The following is a 20,909-nucleotide window of genomic DNA, read 5'->3' on the forward strand; positions in this document are numbered from 1 at the left end:
TGGCCTCCAGTTTTTGATAATGGAGTAAAGCCTGATTTAGAAAATTTTGTGCTTAGAAAATGGGAATTGACCTAGAAATGGGAGACAAGGTATTTGTCCTCCAGTGAGGGTAGCAGAGATGAATCTTCTACAGAGTCTATAAAAATCCAAAGGATAGTTGACTTGAATGTAACTGAGCATGGTTTTTAAGAAGAAAACTCTTGAAGTATGATAATGAAGGAAACTGTCTCTTTCAACTGCCAAACTAAAAATGATACATTGAGAACTGAAAACTTCTGTAAGATTGTCATTGAGCAGTTTGTGGCAGGGCTCTGGAGTCCACATACCCTGAATTCCACACAAGCAGATCCTGGTATCCACACACAAATCATCATACTGCAGAGTTGGGCCCTAACTCAGCTAACCAACAAAAATGACATTGCTCAATTATTTTAAAGAGAATTTTATGTTGTGTAGGATAGTTTTTAATTTGATCTCTTTCATTACTGCAAAAAAATAGTACTAATGTTTCAATATCCACTATGGTTATGAATGTGTCTGTTCCTGGTGAATATTTAAAACAAGAGAGAAACTGTCTTTTTAATATATCAAATTAATTGTGCTAAAGACACATTAATCTTTCTAATGGTAGATTAGATTTCCTTACGCATCCTCCAAAAGCGGCTCTGAACACCGGTTCCAAAAGTTAAAAGATTGTTGGATTTTTCTTTGTAATTGGAAGTACAATATTTCTTCATTTTCCCCACATCCATTTCACGTACTTATGTTCCAGAATTCCCAAATATATATTCTTCTACTTGCATGTGTTCCAAAGAATGGCACCGAATGTGATTGTCACTATGACTGACAGGAGCAAAGCCTTCTTGGATGAGCCTTGCTTGAAGCAGTCAGGCAAACATTGGCTAGAAAAGCAGTCAACACTGGGGATGTTAGAGATGGTGCAGGTCAGCAGGTGGAAGGAAAGGAACACAGCTGAACAATATGAAATACATTTACTTTTGTCATTTAAGCTTTGCGGGAATGAGAAAAGTAGGAGTTGAGAAGGGCATCAATTGGTAATTTATCAATCCTGCAAATGGAATCCCAGAAACAATACTTTAAAGATGCCTTGTTTCTAATGTATAATTGATAAATGAACTGTTCAATAGCTGTCATCCAGGACATGTTTTTTTTTTTTTAAATTCTGTTTAAAGTATATAAATATTGTGGTCTTATGATCTAAGCAAAGACCAGGGAATCAGGATAACTAGTCTATCTTCAGCTCTCTCACTCACTCACTCACCATGACACCTTTGGCATCTCGCTTAACAGGGTACAAAATCCCAAGGATAAGAATTTGAAATTCCCATTCAAGTGAATGGAAGTTGCACGTGATTACCCTCTGATGGAATTTGGTCAGGTCTTGGTTTCCCCAGTGGTTGAAGAGGTGGGGGAGCTAATTATTTAGCTAAGCCTCCCCACATCATTGTGAAGTAATATTAATGTTTGACATTTGTACGTTAGCTCTCGTTTTGTTAAGAGCTATCAAAGTTTCATTATCATATTTATCTTCACGGAGAAGAGTTCCCTTAGAGGTGAAGTGCAAATACCCGAGTTCAGGCCCTTGGGTGTCTTGTGTTTATCCAGTAACAGTTGAGGCAGTACAGATATTGAAAGCAGGGTTAGGAATACAGCTTCTGCTTCATTCTTGCAATGAAACATCAACACCTGAGGAGTCTCAGGTCTTCGCAGGTAAATGGAAATTGAACTAGAATTTTAAAAAGTTGTATAGACTTAACCTTTATTGGTGGGATTTGCAAAAGCACTCAACATTGGCCTAGCTGCTCCCATGGAAGTCAATGGGAGTTTTACCAACCAGAGTTAGGCCAATGCTGAGTCCATTTGAAAATCCCGCCCTACAAATGCACACATTTTGAAAATGTATATTCAGTTAATGTCTGGGATCCTAAATCATTTTTGGTTTTTATTTTTAAAAGCATTGCATTCTACCTTTCAGAGAACTTTTTTGCTAAGATGTCAGCTGCTGATCAAAACTAAACAAAACCCACATGCAACCTTCCTACCCCAGAATATCTGCAAACTGCATGCATAGGTAGCCTACCACTGTTACTCCATCCTCTCTCCCATCCCTATTTGGTTCACCGCTTGTTGTACTTTGCCTTTAAACCAAGAACTTGATCCCGCAATCTCTCCAGGAGAAACTTTGCACCTTCCTGGAGCCCTGTTGACTTTGATGGGGCTCTGTAAGAGAAAAGGGGCTTGCCACGTGGATCCGATTGCAGGATGGGGGCCCAAAATAGTCATGTCTTTGGGGCAGGGATATTCTTTTACTACCCTTTCATACAGCACCCTAGCATGATGGCAGCCTTGACTAGGCTAGAGCCTCTAGCATCTACTGTAACACTAGTAATAAAATTATATCATAACTGTAGAAGTATTAAGTATATTAAAGGCTATATTGTTATCAAGTTTAATCCGCTAGGTGTATTTGACTTCAGGCAGAAATATAATATGTATATTTTAATGTCTGCTATACAAAGTACTGGTTTTATAAAATAGAAGAAATATATTTTGTATGTGGTAATTTTTACTTTTTTTTTTTTTTAAGCAGGAAGATACAAAAGTTTTATATGGCTCACAACTGACAACATGCACCATCAGTGGCTGCTGTTAGCTGCATGCTTTTGGGTGATATTCATGTTCATGGTTGCTAGCAAGTTCATCACACTGACTTTTAAAGACCCAGATGGTAAGTTCACCTTTAATTAAATTTGATATAATACAGAATATTGAACAATGTTCTGTCCAAAAGTGGCAGTGTAATCATTGTGCCCAAAGCAGATCCCAACACATTGTTATCTCTTTGTTTATTTTAGAGGATTAGAGATTGGAGCAGTGCATTTTATACATTGCTAGCAAGTGACAATGCTAATACTTATAGAGTTTACATTCTTGTTTATAAAGATCTGAAAAAATAACATTGCTACCAGATTCCTACATTTAGGAACAGAGGGGATTACATTTTGAAAGTCTGCCTTTTAATAAACAGGTTCTTGAACCAATTAAATTTCAACATCTTAGTCAGTAAACAAATGGTGCCTGTTTGAAGCAATGCAGAACAATCCCCTGAATTGTTTTGTTCCTTATTAGGGAGAAGGGAAATTTCACAGTAACTAAATAGTAACTACAGAGTCTTTATTTTCTGCACCATTTTAAATACTTACCTTCCAATTATAGCATTCAAGAGACATTGTGTAAAGTTTGATTAGCAGTGCACGTACCCTAACCTCTCCTGCCTTGCTCCTTTCTTTCTGTTTTATCCTCTGCTGTTTGATTGACAAATAGCTTATAGGCTTTTGTTTAGCCTAAGTAGCCCAGATGGTATTAGACTGATAAGGAGTTTTAAGCCACTTGATGACACTACACACAGCATGCCGCATTCTCTGTATACTGATGTGTTGCTGTTAACAAGCAGACCTGCAGGGAGTGTATGATGAAAGCACTGACATGACATGCAGATAGTGTTTTTGAGTGTGTGTGTGTGTGTGTGTGTGTGTGTGTGATGTAAGAAGATATTCTATTCTTGTATCTTTTTAAGACACTTAAAGAAATATGACTGTGGAGAGTAAGGCCATCAGTTCAGTTCTTTTCAATGTCTTGTCAATGGATAAAGGCACAATTAGTTCACTTAAATGGCATGCTTGGTAGTGTCTACAGTCTTATTCAGCAAGGCTTACAGATGTGAACTCTTTGTAGCTGTTGTCACAGCTTTCCAGCAGGAAATGTCAAGAGAATTCAGATGTAATTATTTATTTTTAATCTTTTATTTGGAATACCCATTCACCCCCTTTCTTTTTTGTCCCTGCCAATTTTTTGGGTCGACACTGATTCCTTTCCTCCCAGTATTGCTATTGGAACAGAAGACAATGCAGTTCCGTAGGCTCCAATCCTGCAAAGCCTTAAGCACATAGTTAACTTTACACACTGCGAATAGCCCTATTGATTTTATTGGGAGTATTCACATAGAATACGTACATACCTCTGCAGAATCAGAGCCTTATTTATTGTGCTAAGTAACTGCCATCCAGTGATATTGTGTAGAATGCAGACAGCTGTAAGAACAGTGTTTGTTAGCTAAAGATTTCTGGAAAGGGATCATAAACATTAGTTTTGTGTATGACTTACCAAAACGATGGCGGGGGGGAAAGAGGGAGTAATTTTGGCCCTGAACTGTTTTGGTCAGGAAATATTTAATACTGATTACTTATAAAAAATATTCTGATCCTCCTAAATGACAAGCTGTCAACTCTTGCGAGACAATTTAAAGGTAGAAAATACTATTTGTTTGAGTTAACTCAACCCGTTTTCATAAGGTGTATGTTTAGTCCAAATTGCTTTCAGTGGATAGCTTTTTAGGTCTTTATTTGCTCCTGTGGTTAAGTAGGCAACTCTCTGGCTTATTTTTAATGTTTTTGCAACTTGGGCCCGGGTCCCGCAATGACCTGTGCTTGGGCAGACTGCTTCACCTGTGCAGTTTGGCTCAGAAGTCTGCCTACAGGAGCTCATTGCAGGATTGGCGCCTTAGAGCTGAACTGATTCTTTGGGTTCTACTGTGGTCTCCAGTGAGACATGATTCGCTTTGCCTTCTGTTTGATTTTTCTATCTTATCTGCATGTATCCTCAAAAATAAATAGCTGACTTCCTTCCCCTTGTCTTTATAGAAGTGGTAGTTTACATTTTGTTTAATCTCCTCCTGCTGTGATTTACAAGCTTTAGCAAGCATTGATTTATCCTCCTCCACCTCAGTCTGCTTAAGTTACATAACTTTTTTTCACTACCACTACTTAATTTTTCTATTACTACTCCTGAACTAATTTGAAGAAGAATAAACCTGCTTGACAGGTAAGATGGCTTAGCTTGCAAGTTGAGAGACTTCTGTTCTAGTTTCAGCAATAATAAATTCTCACCGAGATTCATAATTGTCCTTAAATTGCAGGTGGCTTGCTCTTTCAAGTATTTTTTATACATCTGTAAAAATGTGAGAGTAACGTAATGAAGTGCCATATACTGTCTTGATGAATTATTATTGTAGGAGACATCTTAAGCCATAGGGCAGAGGGTTGGGAATCTTTGTTTGTTTGAAAGTTACGATAGAATGTTATTTTTGAGAGAAGGCTTTGCATGTGTGGGTGTGGGTGTCTGTCCCACAATATCTTTGCAATTGTTATTTATTTATCATTTGTACTATGGGTCGTGTCTAGGAGCTCCAGTCATGGACCAGGACATGATAGCACTACAAACATAGAACAAAAAGACTGTAAGCCAGGGGCGGGAAAACTTTTTGGCCTGAGGGCCGCTTCCGGTTTCCAAAATTGTATGGAGGGCCAGTTAGGGGAGGCTGTGCCTCCCTAAACAGCCAGGTGTGGCCCGGCCCCGCGCCCTATCCGACCCCTCCTGCTTCTCGCCCCCGGAGGAGCCCCCCCAGGGCCGGGGGGGGGGCGGGGGAGAACAGCAGGGGAGTGGCCAGGGCTAGCCTCCCAGACCACGAGCTCAGGGGCCAGGCAGGAGGGTCCTGGGGCCGTAGTTTGCCGACCTCTGCTGTAAGCTCTTTGGAGCAGGGGCTACTGCAGTATAAGCTAAGAGACCAGGTGAAGACAGCCAACAGATGGGGAACACAAGGGAACAGTCTTCCTTTTTTTCCCATTTATCTTCCTGCTCACTTCCCCTTCTCTCTCCCTCCTGTGCTACTTTGTTCTATGTATGAACAGAGTTGAATTGACAGGAAATTTAAGGGTTTCCCTAAATTTCATTTTGCTGCTGCCATGAAGGGAAATGGCAAAATCTGATTACTTCCTCTTTACTCCAATTTTAGATTGCTGCTTTGCTCCCTGTGCAAACAGTAAAGTTAAAGTAAAAAGATCTTGTAAATTTCACTTTGCACTACAGGCACGTGAATGGAGCAACAAGTGCTGGAGGGTGCCTATCTTTGTACTAGGCCAAATGGAGACAAGTAACTGTCTTCACAGAAGAAAAAAAATATAGAGTGCTAAACTGGGGGGAAACTAGTATGACCCAACCCCTTACAATTAATACTCATAGTGAGGATTATCCTCAAAAATATTTTACTCAGTTGACAAGGGGCTTGTTTATTTTAATTTATTTTGTTTAGCAATTGTTCTTTGAATCAATTATTTGTTTTCCATATTTTATGAGTATGGCATTTTTTTCCTTCTGCCCTGGACCAAATTTTCCTCTGAGTGCACAGGGTCTAGGGGAAGGTAAATGCAAATTCCCCACCCTTGGTTATGCAAAAGCTTTTTGAAGGTACACCCTGAGGAGTGGGCCATTGTGAGCTGATCATCTTTTATATGAGGCCAAGATCAAAGTCCCAAGCTGTATAAAGGAAAGACTGAAATAGTCATGGTGGTTCTGAGTCTGAATCTGAGACTGTCACAAACTTGTTGCCATGGGGAAAAACCAGTTCTGAAGGATTGACACCTACCAGATCCCTTGTTGAAATTAGGGTGACCTCTGATAAGATTTTTAGTGTGTGTGTGTGTGTGTAGGTTTTTTTTATTGTTTTTAATATGTTTTCTATGTAATGCTTTCACCTTAAAAATAATATGTGCTTGCTTAAAAAGAGTTGTGTTGTTAACTTATAACTACAGATAATACCCGGGTTCTAGCCTCTGGAGAGAAAGCAAAGTGCAGATATTGGCCTTTTGAGCAGTCTAGCTTGCTGGGAATATCACGATGTAGGCAGGGAATTGTGCAGTCTGGAAAAACCATGGTCAGGAGAGAGAGAGAAGTGGATGTCGGCCCAAGAGAGGTGACGGCTGAGGAGCTGGGAGCTTGGAGTGGGTGCCCTTATGAACCACAAGGAGGAATACAGGCGCAGTTGCCCTGAACGGTGACATGTACAACAGGACAAACCTGCATACTAAGATGTGCAAACACTGATGGATTAATTTTCTTTTTGGCTACATTTAGCTGAGCTTACTGAAAGTAAAAATCTCCTGCTGTCAAACCCATATAGTTATGCTCATTTGTCTACTGAATATAATTTAAATATCATACATTAGTGACTCGAACAATATGTGAAATGACTAGATGAATCTTTTTTACAGCGTTGGATTTATGAATTCATGTGTTTCTCTGCTTTTCCTTATGCAATGTTAATAAAAGCCTAATAAAGACATAGGGCAATATTAATCCCTGGTGTAATTCTACTGAAATTATACTAAGGGTGAATTTGGCCCTTAGCAACCAAAATCCCAGAAGAGGACATCCTCTAAAATATTAGTGAGCCATATTGTGCCATGTTTGTTTCAATAACCTCCCATTTTTTAAAGCAAGCTCTAAAATGTGTGTGTTGATTCAAGAATTGATACCAGTAGTTGGCTGTAATGCAGAAATAATTGTCCATTTTTCTATAATTCTCTTCTCTCTCATTCTTATCTAGTATATGGTGTCAAGCAAGAGCCATTAATGCTGACGGCTATGACAAAAGTTGAAAAGATACAAGTGCCAGAGGAGAAATGTTTGCCTGAAGAATTTCAGGTGCCTGCTTTTGAGATAATTGTTAAGTTTGCTGAAAAATGTGTGAAAATATGGAGTTAATGAAAGAAAGCTCTTGTTTTAGGGCATCAGGAATTGCTGGACCAGAAATATGTACTTGGCCATTTTATTTAGAATAAAGTTAGGTGAACTTCATACAGTTCTTCTTGGAGTTATCATGGGGTTCACTCACTGCTGGGGCGCCTCCTTGTGGCTACACCTGGGGATTAATTCTGAACTGGTCTGACATACCCTTCTTTGGTTGCTTGCCCCTGGTGTCTCTCTTTTTCTCTCTCTCCACTCAAGTTACTCCCTCTTTGTGACTTGCCCTGTGGTCTCTCTCTGGAGTCAGGATGCTCCCTCTTCATGTCTCAGCCCTCCGGCCAGTCACTATTTAGTTCTCCCCTTCTGCGGTATCAAAGTCCCACTGGACAAGCTGTTTCAGGCAGTCTTCTGATCCACTGCCAAGTCTGTGTCACTTTCCCAGTAGCCGGTAGGGCAACCCAGGCCCAGCCACTACTCCAGGTTCCAGCCCAGGGACCCTGTGCCCAGCAACCATGCTCTGCTCAAGCTCTGACCCTGTTTCTGTTTCCGTAGGCTCTTTCCTACCTCTCTAGACAGTGACTGCAGTGCTTCTCTCTACAGAGCCCCCTCTTACCACCAGCTTCTTCTTTTTATAAGCCTATCCCAGCTCCTCCCCCAGTTGGGCATCATCAGCCCTTAGCCTTATCAGTGCCTGGCTTTCCTCCAGATACAGCCTATAAGGTTAATTGGCCTATTCTACATGTTCAGGCCTGGTGTGGGATAGACACCCCATCACAGGGATCACAAAACTGGTTTGTGGCTATAAACCTCTTTCCCCAAATGGTGTAAGTCCCTTGTTTTCTAATAGTGAGTCAACTGAAAAACTGCCTTTCTATCTAAAGAGAAATGTGTGCTGTGTATTCAGGAGAGAATAGCATCCGTGCTGCTCACAAAGCTAGCAAAAGTGGTTGCCCTATCTGTGACAGATATGTACCACCCCAAATTCTGGGCAGCCTCTGTTGCAGTCAGTTGGGTTGCACAGTTCTTGACAGCAAAATTTGGCCCACTGTATTTATTTTTGTAATTGGACTGTCTCTCCTCCCCCCTCCTACCCCCTTCCACTTTTGGTTCCTTTAGTCCTCTGTGCAGTCTCTCTGTTTTTGTCTTTTGCTCTGCCTGCTCCATTCCACTTTTCCCCCGCACTCCCCTTCTGCTTTTATTGTGTACTCTCTGCTCCACATCTCAAGGTTTCACCTAAGCAGAACATGAACCCAATAGACTTCATTACAGTTTGAACTTTCTAGCATGCAATTTTGAGTGATTGGAAATTAGGCAAAACAAGTCTGGTACTCTCTAATTTACAGAGACATGCCAGTAATCCCATGTCATGGAATAAAGAACTGATGAGGGAGGCTGTTCTGGTGTTGTTCTGAGGGCAGCATCTTTTCCCCACTGTCTCAAGTCATTTTATGGCTGATTTTTTGCATGTAGAGGTTGACATTGAAGTCGTTACCAGAATGCTCAAACCAAGAAAGCCCTGGGTTTTGGACAGTACTTTGATGTAAGGCTGGCAATATTGTAAGTGTATAAAATCTGCCCTTGCATATCTGGGAAAGAATAATGAAGTGCCTGTATCCAATACCATCTCCCCCATGACTCTATGACAGCTTGAAGTGCTGAGCAGTGCTGTTAATCCAGAATACATGCAAAGGGGATGTTTACAGTCAGACAAGCAATCTGCTAGGTTTTTCAGATTTCATTATGGCCAAGAGAGATTGGAGAGGAGTAGCAGCAGAAAGCAAGATCCTGTTTTCCCATGGAGAATTGGGGTGGAAAACAAAAAGGCTTTTAATTAGCCTCCTTACGTATGTTTCACAGGCACTTTGCTTGAAGCTTTTGACACTTTGAATGCTAACATGGATGACAGTGCTTGGCTTTCCAAGCTCCCTTAATCAAATCCTTCTGAATTTTACCTGTGAGCTCAAAGTGAATAACGGACTTATTCAAGAAAATAAGATGAGGAGTAGGGTCTCTTCTTTCACAATATGTTTCTAACATTTGTGCTGAGCTCGGCAGCGACAATAAGAAATCTATAAGGATAGTATGAATAGAATGCAGCTGGAACCAATAACACGGGGGATTAAGGGCTGTCGGTAGCCACACCATAGTTAAGGTTGTAGCTGAATTTTTCTTATAAATCAGATTTTGGCCTATCCCTCTTCTAAAATCCAAAAGCTGGTAGTCAGGCCTGGGGCAAAGGTAAATTTTTTTCCCGCATTTGAAGTTAATGGTGCCTGGTAGCCTAGAAATGGAGGTGTTCAGCAGAGTCGACAAAGCTTTCCAACTTTTTACTATCTTGCACCAAGAGACAATATGAAAAGGGAGGAAAAACGAGAGGAAACTTTGAGTGAAAATTAGTTTGTGAAAATGTGTGTTTTTCCTCAATATCCAACCACTCTATATAAAATTTAGTTCTCTGGACTCATCTAGTTGAGATCTAGTGCACAGGACCAAATATTACTTGACTGAACACTAACTTCAAAAGTTATTTTAGATAGCAGTATCAAGATAGCTCATTGGCTTAGACTCACTTAAAATAACTGCTGGAGATGTAAGGACACTTTTTCTTTCATTTGTTTTCTTTTAATCCCATCTTCCCATTTTTAAATGAAAGTTTCTAGACCTTTTCCTTAAAGAATCAGGCCTCACAGTGTAAACCAATCTCTAGGGAAGCTTGTTAGTAGAAAATACAGATTTTCCCCCCCACAAAATTGAAGTTAATCAGGCAAGCTATTTATAAATAAGGAACTCCCTCTTTTTTTTTTTTTTTTTTTGGCACAGTTCTGCCAGATCCTTGCTTGAGACCAGAAAGTGGGAGGCAATTAAAATGGAAGGATCCTAATTCATCTATTCAAGGGGAAGGGTGAATGTTGCCACCTTCTGCTGTTGATCCTGTTCCTCCTGCCCCTGCCAAGCCCCTGCTAACCCCAGTACTCCCTTCTGTAGACCTCCGAAGGTGCTCACTTCCTGTGGATATTAAGAGGCCCAGTGGAGATGGATGGGGTAAGGAGAGCTTGGAGGTGCAGTGGGGAAGTGGGTCATGGAGAGTGCTAGCACAATGAGGAGGTTGCATCACTCAGGGAAAAATTGGAGGTTGGGTAGCAGAACAGAAATGCAGAAGGAGAGCATAAGAAGCATTGAAGAAGGGGTCAGAATGTGCTTCAAGCCTTACGTTTCTTCTTGCCCCTTCCCTGTAAGCTGTAGGTTGTTCACCAAGGCGTCCCCCACTCTCTGGAAGATGTAAGGTGCTTGTTGCAGATGCCCTTCTTCAGAGGATCAAATCACTTCCGTTTAGATCGCCTGTCACATGCTTGACCTTAAGTCTCTATACGTATTAACCCTTGTTCTGAGGCTAATGCAGAAAGGCTGTAAGCTTTATTACCCTGCAAGATCTGTAGGGCTGTAGCAGCTTTCAGCCTCATAAACCCAAGCTGCTTTACTTTAAACTGTTAATCTGTGGGTCTTTTGGGGGGTGGAATTTCCCTAAGCATTCCAATGTCTCACTTTAACAGAATCAGAATGCTCTGTATGCTTTCTGGAAAGCCAACACCTAACACTGAATGAAATAATTGTAGATATGACCATTTCCATAAAACAGAGCTTGAGCTGTTTACCCTGATGTGTTCTTAAGATATTACTGCTGCTACTCTGAAATCTATGATCTCTGCTTGTCTTTCTGAGTGATGGGTTGCTATTTGATTAAGTAGTTCCTCCTCACCACTCAGAATAGTGCTAGGGCCTGCCTCTGCTGCTGTGCAAAACTTTCCCAAGCAGCTGCAGAGTGAAAGGACGTTAATGTTTGCTTCATTGCTGCCCGTTGGGGGTTCTGAAGAGCGTTCGTGAAACTGAGCAGAATTTGGTCAACCTTACTTTGCTGCAGCTTGGAGAAACAGATGCATTGGGGCTGTCTGTGTGTGCAGATACAGGAAGTCAACCTTCCGGATGCAAACTGATGCTGTGCTATCTTCCCATCCATAAGGGCTAAAAATCTTTTATGTTTCAAATGAAAACTTAATTTCTGCTGAAACTGATGGCTTAGCTCTGCCTTCCCACCACTTGGAAAATTTCCTACATGCCACTGCACTTAGATAAGGGATTTTAAGTTCTGGTAAAAGCATGGTTTGTTCCTTTCTATTCAGACTAGGCCAAACATGATAAAAATGGCTGTATAGAAAGGTTCTTACCCTCCTAGATAATGATTGAAGATCACCAGCCTCTGTAGTAGCAACACTGAGGAAGCCAACAGAAACCAACTGGGATGATGTAAATTTAGCAATATTTTTTATACAGAAGAGGGGGGGGGGGAACATAATATGTACTTTACTAGAATACTGAATTTGACTGCTTGGTCTCTTAGTCTCTAAAATTTGATCTAGAAGATAAACTTTTGCTTGTTTTTGTTTTTTTTAATAAGCCGACTGGAAATGTTTTTTCTGAAGATCCGATGCACCAACCCCTGGTCCATGTGAAAAGGATTGAGCTTCTAAGGAATGTGTGCAGAGATGCAGCGTTGAGAAATCTCTCTCATACTACCGTTTCCAAGTTTGTCTTGGACCGAATATTTGTTTGTGACAAGCACAAGATCCTGTTCTGTCAGACTCCGAAAGTGGGCAACACTCAATGGAAAAAAGTCTTGATTGTTTTAAATGGTACCTACTTGCTCTAATGAGCGTAAGGTTTTTGTTTGAGGGGGAAAGGGCAGAATCACTAGAATGAGGGAAGCATTAAAACTAATTTCTTAACCTTCTTTACAAACAGATACTTAATTCCACTCATTCATTCCTTGCGGCTCCTTTTAGTCCTTTTTAAGTGTCTCCTTTTTGAAAAATTAAAAATTACCTTCTTTCTGCTTGAATAAATATCACTGTAGCTTACCTCAGAAGTGATTTATCTGAGCCATTGAGGATTTATTTGGTGGATTTATTCTCACTGCAGGCCGGGCACCCTGTGAGTAGAATTTTTAAACAAGTGAATCATAAAGGATCACAATCCCCTAAACCAGGGTAATTTAAATCCTGTGACTTGAACCCAACAACAAAAGGAACAATTGTGTTTTCAGTTTGGCAGCTGCTGCAGGTCTGTAACACTGGGATTTTTTATATACATTATTAATGGGCCATGGCATGAGTGATGAAGAATCAATCATACAATTAAGGGTGTAGAATTGTAGCCTGGTCAGTGAAAATAAATTGTAGAATGACTTAAAACAAAAGAAAAGGAACAAGGTTGTGATTTATGTTAAAATAACATTCTGACAGGTGCATGTTCTCTCTCTGTCTATATATATCTTTGAAGTGCTATGGTATGTGAACAAAAATAATTAACCTCATCAAGGCTATATCTCAAGGTGCAGCTTGCACAGTTAAAGTAAATGCAAACTTGGGTGAATGGTTTAATGCAGGGGTAGGCAACCTATGGCACATGTGCCGAAGGCGGCACGCGAGCTGATTTTCAGTGGCACTCACACTGCCCGGGGCCTGGCCACCGGTCCGGGGGCCTCTGCATTTTAATTTAATTTTAAATGAAGCTTCTTAAACATTTTAAAAACCTTATTTACTTTACATACAACAATATGTTTAGTTATATATTATAGACTTATAGAAAGAGACCTTCTAAAAACATTCAAATGTATTACTGGCCTTAAATCAGAGTGAATAAATGAAGACTTGGCACACCACTTCTGAAAGGTTGCCAACCCCTGGTTTAATGTAATCACTGATGTCAAACAAGGATGAATTCTCTAATCTCTCCCATTTGGTATTGCCACCAAGTTCATTCTGGAAAAAAGTGTAGATGAATACAACACAGGCATCACATGGCTTGACAACAGTACAATATTAGATCTAGATAGTGTTGACGACATAGCTCTTCTGAGTGACTGCTCAACCAACACGTAAGTAAAGACCAAAAGTCCAGCATTGCAAAAAAGACAGGGTTAGTAACTAATTATGAAAAAACAAATCTAATGAGAACCCCAGTAACTCCCAACTCAAGCATTATAGTAGAAGACAAAGGGATACAAAAGATGAGTCCATTCACATATTTTGGCAGTACAGTGCAATCCTGTGGGGATGTCCAAAAAGAAATAATCATAGAATATCAGGGTTGGAAGGGACCTCAGGAGGTCATCTAGTCCAACCCCCTGCATAATGTTATGAATTGGCAAGACAGCAGCTGCATTCACCATCTTAAACAAGATTTGGTCATACAGAAATCTACCACTTAAAGACCAAACTACAAAGCTTGAACACAAATGTTATTTCTACCTTAACATATGGATGTGAAAGCTGGAAATCCACTAAAGGTAGAGACAGACAACTAAATGATTTTGGAAGCAAATGCCTCATGAAAATACTAGATATTGAATTAAATGAATTATAATGAATCTCAGATTCATCAGAAACTTCAATTACTCTTTATCTCTAGAGTTGTCCAGAAAAGATGATGAAAATGTCTGGGACATGAGTTAAGAATGAAGCCAGAGCATCTGCCACTGGGCAGCTAGAGGAACACGTAAAAGGGGCTGGTGGAAAGATTGCCTCCACTGAACAGTACTAAGAGAGGGAAAACATATGGGACTTAGAGGACATGCAAAGAGTGGCTCAGGATAGACATAGATGGTGGAGCTTTGTCTGGGCCTTAAGCAATGTCTGATAGTGCAGGAAGGATTCAGATCCAGATGTTCATACTCAGGGTACATCTATACTTACCCGCTGGTTCGGCAGCAAGCAATCGATCTTCTGGGATCGATTTATCGCGTCTTGTCTAGACGCGATAAATCGATCCCGGAAGTGCTCGCCGTCGACGCCGGTAATCCTGCTCCGCGAGAGGAGTAGAAGGAGTCGACGGGGGAGCCTGCCTGCCGCGTGTGGACCCACGGTAAGTACCTTTAAGTTCGAACTAAGATACTTCGACTTCAGCTACATTATTCACGTAGCTGAAGTTGCGTATCTTAGTTTGAACTGGGGGTTTAGTGTGGACCAGCCCTCAGTAAAGCTTTGCAATAAGCACAACAGGATTGATCATTAGATATAGAGAGCATCTTACCTCCACCTCACTGGTTCAAATCCAGCCCAGCTTGATAGTGACAGAAAGCTGTTACCATTTGATTATCGGTGGCCTATGTAAGATGCATTTGGTGGACTTGTTCCAGTTCCCAGCAGGCAGGTGCCTGCTAACAAGCACCACCACCACCACTAATCACATCCTTATTGAGCAGCCTCAGCAGACAGGCCTAATAATAGAGTAGGTGCCCTAGAGATGATATTTGTAGATCAGGGTTGATGTACACTCCTAGGGCAGTATGGAGTAATTGACACTGCCATTGCTTATGCTGTAACTTCGCTCTGAATGAATAGAGGACTTCAGTGTCCTAGGCTGTCAAGTCTGGCATTTGCCAGCTTTAAATTCACACAAGAAAAGGGAAGGACAAAAAGAATTAATTATAAAACAGGCAAGACTGAGGACATTAAGATTCCAAGCTGTGTGAATTAGTCACTGCAGCCTTATCGACACTAGGCATTTTTCTGAAACATGTTTCCTGGCACCAGTGCGACTCCAGTGGTGGGAGCACTCGTGTATAGATGGGCACGGTGGCTTTCATGGAGACTTGCTAGTTTGATGACACTGCACTTGTCCTTCCGCCCACCTGGAATTCCACTGAGTTCCATGGTGCTCTATATTGGCACGTCACTTCAGGATTGGGGTCTTAAACTAGCTGTTATCCTCTCCTGCACCTCACGTGCCTACAGAGCGACTGATAAACTAACACCCGGATGCTCGCCATTCTGAATGTGTTATGTATTTTATTCTCTTATGCAACACGGAAGGATCTGAAGTTTGGTAGTTTTCAGCATAGTGTTTCGTTTAATTAAAAAAGGACCCAAGCAAAGAAAGTTTGCCAGGAGCCTGACAGTGAAGTGTTTCGAGTTAACATGGTTCAAGTATCAAGTATCAGAGGGGTAGCCGTGTTAGTCTGGATCTGTAAAAAGCGACAAAGAGTCCTGTGGCACCTTATAGACTAACAGATGTATTGGTGCATAAGCTTTCGTGGGTGAATACTGACGAAGTGGGTATTCACCCACGAAAGCTTATGCTCCAATACATCTGTTAGTCTATAAGGTGCCACAGGACTCTTTGTTGCTTTTTACATGGTTCAGGTAGACACTTTACAGTGTTTCCTGTTTGCTGGAAACTAAACCAAAAAAGCCAATTCCTCCCGCAAAGCTAAGCTTCAGAGTCTTTCCAACTGGGTTATGTGGGAGGAAAGTTGTGGGAAGGGAGGGGAGGGCTGACAGATAAGGCTTGTTTAATATGCATTATTGAGAGACTTGAACACTGGTTTGGTTTAGACAGGAGTTGTCATGTTACAAATCTCCAAATCTGTATTCTTTTGAGTGTTGAAAAGCTGTTAGTGTTTCAGTCTGAATCTTCCCTTATTTAACAGCTTTTGTACCTAGTAACCATAACTACTAATACCACAGAAGAGAGAGAAACCAAATAAAAACACCGCTATAAGACAAATACCCTTCCCCACGTCTTTTAAAGGTAACCTTTTCTGTCTATTTTCTTTATCTAGGAGCATTTTCTTCTATAGAAGAGATCCCAGAGAACATAGTACATGACCATGAGAAGAACGGACTTCCACGCTTATCCTCCTTCAGTGACTCTGAAATTCAAAAACGGTAAGAGGTGATTTCCCAGGGAGATAGGTTTCTGAACCAGAGAGGAAGATTGGAGGATCACACACTAAAATGCAGATGGAACCAAGGAGATCTCAGTTTCTGTTACACTGGTGTTACCACTGGTGTAACTCTGCTGATTCTGTTGATGTTGGTGTTACCATCTCATGTTCACTTCAGAGGAGTAAAACGAACGTTACTGGTGAAATGGAGTGGAGACTCAAACCCAGGCTGTGCTTAGATGTGCTTAGGTTTTCTCTGGTTCGTCTGTTACTTATATAACACCATAAGTGCTCAGGGTGTTTTAAATAAAAGATAGACAAAGATTCCTTTCTCAGAAAAACTTACAATCTAAGGGCCAGATTGTGCCACCTCTATTCACATCAACAAGTGCCTTACTTCATAAGTAATGCTACTGAAATCAATTGGGCCCCGAGGTTGAGGAAGAGGGAGGATAGGAACAAAATGATTGTGGTCACTTAGGAGACTTGTGCCTGGATGGTTATGAAAATGTAGTTTTTTGTTGGGTATAAGACTGAGGGTTTTTATAAGCCACCTTGAAGAATTGGTTTCGAGAAGGGATAGTTCCATAACAGAAAGGTGACAACTCATTTGAGGCCAGGTCCAAAGCCCATAGCTCATTTGAGCTCAGGTCTGAAGTCAGTGGAATGATTCCCATTGCTTTTAATGGCCTTTGAATCAGGTCCCTGGAAATGCGTACTCTCTAAGAGTAATCCTGGATAAGATTTTTTCCTAGAAACTTCACCACATGCGCTAGAGGACATGGATTCAGCTATTTTGTCTCCTATGAGTAACCCTGCTTAATAGGTGACCATCGTGTTTTGTATTAAAACAAGTAAAACATTTTATTTCAAGTGCTATTGGTAGTGGTATTCAGAGATAGGTGAAAAGTGGGCTATTTCTTACAAGTCATATTCTTGGTGTTTCAGAGGTCGTATTTTATCTCAGTTTTGTAGCTCTTCGATACTTAGTTCACTTTTTCTATCTGTTTAATCCCTTCCATTTCTGTTTTCCTTTAGACTGAATTTATACTTCAAGTTTTTTATTGTAAGAGATCCATTTGAAAGACTTATTTCTGCATTTAAGGACAAGTTTGTCCACAATCCTCGATTTGAACCTTGGTACAGGCATGAAATTGCTCCTGGCATTATTCGGAAATACAGGAAGAATCGCACAGAGACCAGGGGGCTGCAGTTTGAGGACTTTGTGCGCTATTTGGGGGACCCTAACCACCGATGGCTAGATGTTCACTTTGGTGATCACATAATTCATTGGGTAACATACGTGGAACTTTGTGCCCCATGTGAAATAACGTATAGTGTGATTGGACACCATGAAACCCTGGAGGATGATGCTCCATATATCTTGAAAGAAGCAGGAATAGACCATCTGGTATCATATCCCACAATTCCACCAGGAATAACGGTATACAACAAAACAAAGGTAGAGCGTTATTTCTCAGGCATTAGCAAGAGAGATATAAGACGCCTATATGCCCACTTTGAAGGAGACTTTAAACTCTTTGGATATCGGGAACCAGATTTCTTGCTAAACTGATGCCTAGAAACTGTGAAGACGTGTCTATCAGATTAAACTAAAGCATATGAATACCAGCTGCAGCACTGACAGAACTGAGATTAACAATACTGTACCATTGTTTTCTAGTTTTTTTGATGTTGCTCCATTTTTCAGTGGAATATTTGTCACACGAACAATTAGGGGTTCCTAACTGTTAGCCACTGACCATGTTTTCAACATATGACATTGCAGTCTTCTATTGTGAATTAAATCTGTTACTTATCCCCTCTTCCCAAGGAAAAAGAGGAAGAAAAAAGAACATCAAATAGAATGCAATGTAAAATGTTGTAAAGCATTTCGTAAAGATACCAGTTTTGCTGTAGTATAGCTTTGTGAAATGTAAGGGGACCTGATGCTTATAAAAAGAAATGTGGAGTCTCTCATGGGCTATGAAAACTAGAGGCTGACATAGGACCAAAAACTGATGATGCGCTAGATGAGCAAAAGATGCCCAGAGTCTGCTGTGTGGCTGCTATAATCGTTGTGCTGAGCTAATGCTGTTTTTTGCGATACACATAAAATGAGTCTAACTTGACAGAAGCTTCAGTCCTATCCGAAAAGGGCAGATTCCAGAGGCCCTTTGGTTTTATTTTGTGTCATGGTGTTATCTGTACTTACTACTGGTCCATCAGGCCACATAGTTGTTCATTTTTTTTAATTGTTAACTTCCAAGTTTGTATATTGTCTGAAAACTTGAGGTGGAGCATAGATCCCAACAAGAAACTCGGAAGGATTGTTGGGGAGACTTTGAGGAAAACTAATTAAAAAGTAAAGATGAATTGTATTTGCAAGAGCAAATATAGAAGCCAAGACCCGCTTTCTAAGTACTGTGCATTTTAACATTGTTTATTTTCTAATGTTTCAGGCTGTTACAAATATTAAATAAGCCATGAAAACAAGAAAGCATATGAACATAAAAGTTGCCATAATTATTTGGACCAATGGTCCAGCCACTCCAGTATCCTGCTCCCAGCAGTGATCAGTACCTGATGCTTCAGAGAAAAACAAATCCCCTCCCAAAATGTACCTCCCCAATTCTAAATGGGTAGATTCATTCTAGACTCTTCCCGGTGATCAGTTGGCATAATGCCCTAAATCAAAGGTGCCCAAACTTTATGCCACCAGCTTTGGCAACTTGCCAGGAGTTCAAGAGCTACACTTGTGCATAAATTTTAAAAGCAAAATTAAATTAACACAACCACAGTATTTGCCTGTGCGTGCATTGTTCCTGTTTGATTACGAGAAGTCTTTTTGTTTTTTAGTTCACCAGCAATAAAAACCTGTGGTTGATCAGCTTTGCCCCCATCCTGCAGTAAGTGGCAGAGGGAAGACCACAGTTGCATTTTAGGAATCGCAGAGTCATATTTGGCTGCCGAGCTGCATTTTTGGCATCTGTCTCCTAAAGGATGAATTTTGAATATAATAGTGTCTCAACTTATATGGCTAGAATCATTAACAATGGCCATAAAGTTATGGAGTCTCTCATTCTAAATCCAGCCACAGTATTTGTCTGGATAGCCTCCTGTGGCAGGGCAAAGGAAGTATCTTACACCTGTGAACTTAAAAAAGGAAAACCAGTGCCAAATCGGACATGGGCTGCTGTCCGCAAAAAGGAAGTCCTTTAGTAGCTGGATGTGATTCCAGAAGCATATTGACAGACTGATTGGTATAAGGGAGAATTGTTACTGGGCATTGTTACAAAAGAACAGTCTAAGGTGGCAAAGCTTGAAGTGCTCTTGTTTTTCTTGAAAAAGCAGCAGTTACAATGTCTTAGATTTGTTATTTCTTAACTGGTAATTAAAGGATGTAACAGCTCAGTTATTTTTATATGAAGTCATAGAAAAGTATATTGTTAAATGCATTTCAGAGCTAATGAGCTGATTACCTCTCTACTGTATTAAAATGTAACAATGTGAATAATGTATAGTGAATTAAGGCCTTAAAGTTTAATCCTAATAAAGGTGAAGTAGAATTTTTCTCTCTCTCAAGCAAAAGATACTGATCACATAACTGTGTCTGGTTTTATTCTTCTTAGTATAGTGTTTGGTGCTAGAGTTCTAATGCAGTGACCTACTAAATTCAATTTAATTACTATTCTGTGACTTTTTTCTAATGGTTCCATACTATACAGTCTGGGATTGGAATGCTCATTATCTTCTTCTCAATTTGTAAGTGAAATATACTAAAACAATATCCCTCTGTGCTACTTTTTCCATGTGGAAATCTTCATTCTTTTGTGGTTAATAGCATTTCAGGAATAATTGTGGGTGAATATTATAGAAACTGCTTAACACTCGGGTCATGTCTATGCTAGAAAGTTAGGTCAACACAAGGTATGTTGACGTAAAATTTAAAAAATATATATATGAAGATATACCTATCTCATAGAACTGGAAGGGACCCTGAAAGGTCATTGAGTCCAGCTCCCTGCCTTCGCTAGCAGGACCAAGGACTGATTTTGCCCCAGATCCCTAAGTGGCCCCCTCAAGGATTGAAACTCACAACCCCAGGTTTAGCAAGCCAATGCTCAAATCACTGAGCTATCCTTCCCCTCCACTGCCACTTCAGAGAGTATAATGAAAGTTTCAATGAGATCTCTGAGGAGAATTCATTGCTATAAGAGAGGAGGAGGACCACACTAAAATGAGAGGACCAGGCTTAAGAAGGAGGGCTAGGCTAAAATGGTGAAATCCATGCAGGAGGAAGAGAGGAGAGGCAGACGAATGGGAGAGTGGAGCAAGAAAGCCCGCAACATGGGGAGCAGTGGCCCACATAGGGTGCACACGGAACCCATGAGGCAAGGTGGGGGCCTTCCACCCCAGCTCCTTTGAGACTTGTCGTAAGAACGGCCATACTGGGTCAGACCAATGGTCCATCTAGCCCAGTATCCTGTCTTCCGACAAATTCCCTTTATATAAAATGAGTCAAGTAGGTTAGGGGGGCTCGAAGAATCTTCTTGATGACCCTCCTCAAAACAGTAAGGCCAGG

At 40.7% G+C, this 20,909-nt stretch overlaps 1 protein-coding gene across 5 annotated transcripts in view; it reads left to right on the forward strand.

Moving 5' to 3' along the window:
• CHST10 (carbohydrate sulfotransferase 10) overlaps positions 1 to 19,917 on the forward strand; it is a 32,330-nt gene extending 12,413 nt beyond the window's left edge. The window contains exons 2-8 of one of the 5 annotated variants that reach the window (XM_024202491.2): positions 1,997 to 2,092; positions 2,609 to 2,749; positions 7,463 to 7,560; positions 10,588 to 10,644; positions 12,056 to 12,290; positions 16,220 to 16,325; positions 17,363 to 19,917. In XM_024202491.2, coding sequence (XP_024058259.1) covers positions 2,650 to 2,749; positions 7,463 to 7,560; positions 10,588 to 10,644; positions 12,056 to 12,290; positions 16,220 to 16,325; positions 17,363 to 17,900 — 1,134 coding nt within the window. In that variant the 5' untranslated portion in view covers positions 1,997 to 2,092; positions 2,609 to 2,649 and the 3' untranslated portion in view covers positions 17,901 to 19,917. The remainder of the gene's footprint in view (positions 1 to 1,996; positions 2,093 to 2,608; positions 2,750 to 7,462; positions 7,561 to 10,587; positions 10,645 to 12,055; positions 12,291 to 16,219; positions 16,326 to 17,362) is intronic. The other 4 variants (XM_024202483.2, XM_024202465.2, XM_024202475.2 and 1 more) reach the window with 4 other exon arrangements.
• Positions 19,918 to 20,909: the final 992 nt, after the last annotated feature.

This window comes from Terrapene carolina, unplaced genomic scaffold (assembly GCF_002925995.2).
Source record: "Terrapene carolina triunguis isolate 2854851 unplaced genomic scaffold, T_m_triunguis-2.0 Scaffold21, whole genome shotgun sequence".
NCBI lineage: Eukaryota > Metazoa > Chordata > Testudines > Emydidae > Terrapene > Terrapene triunguis.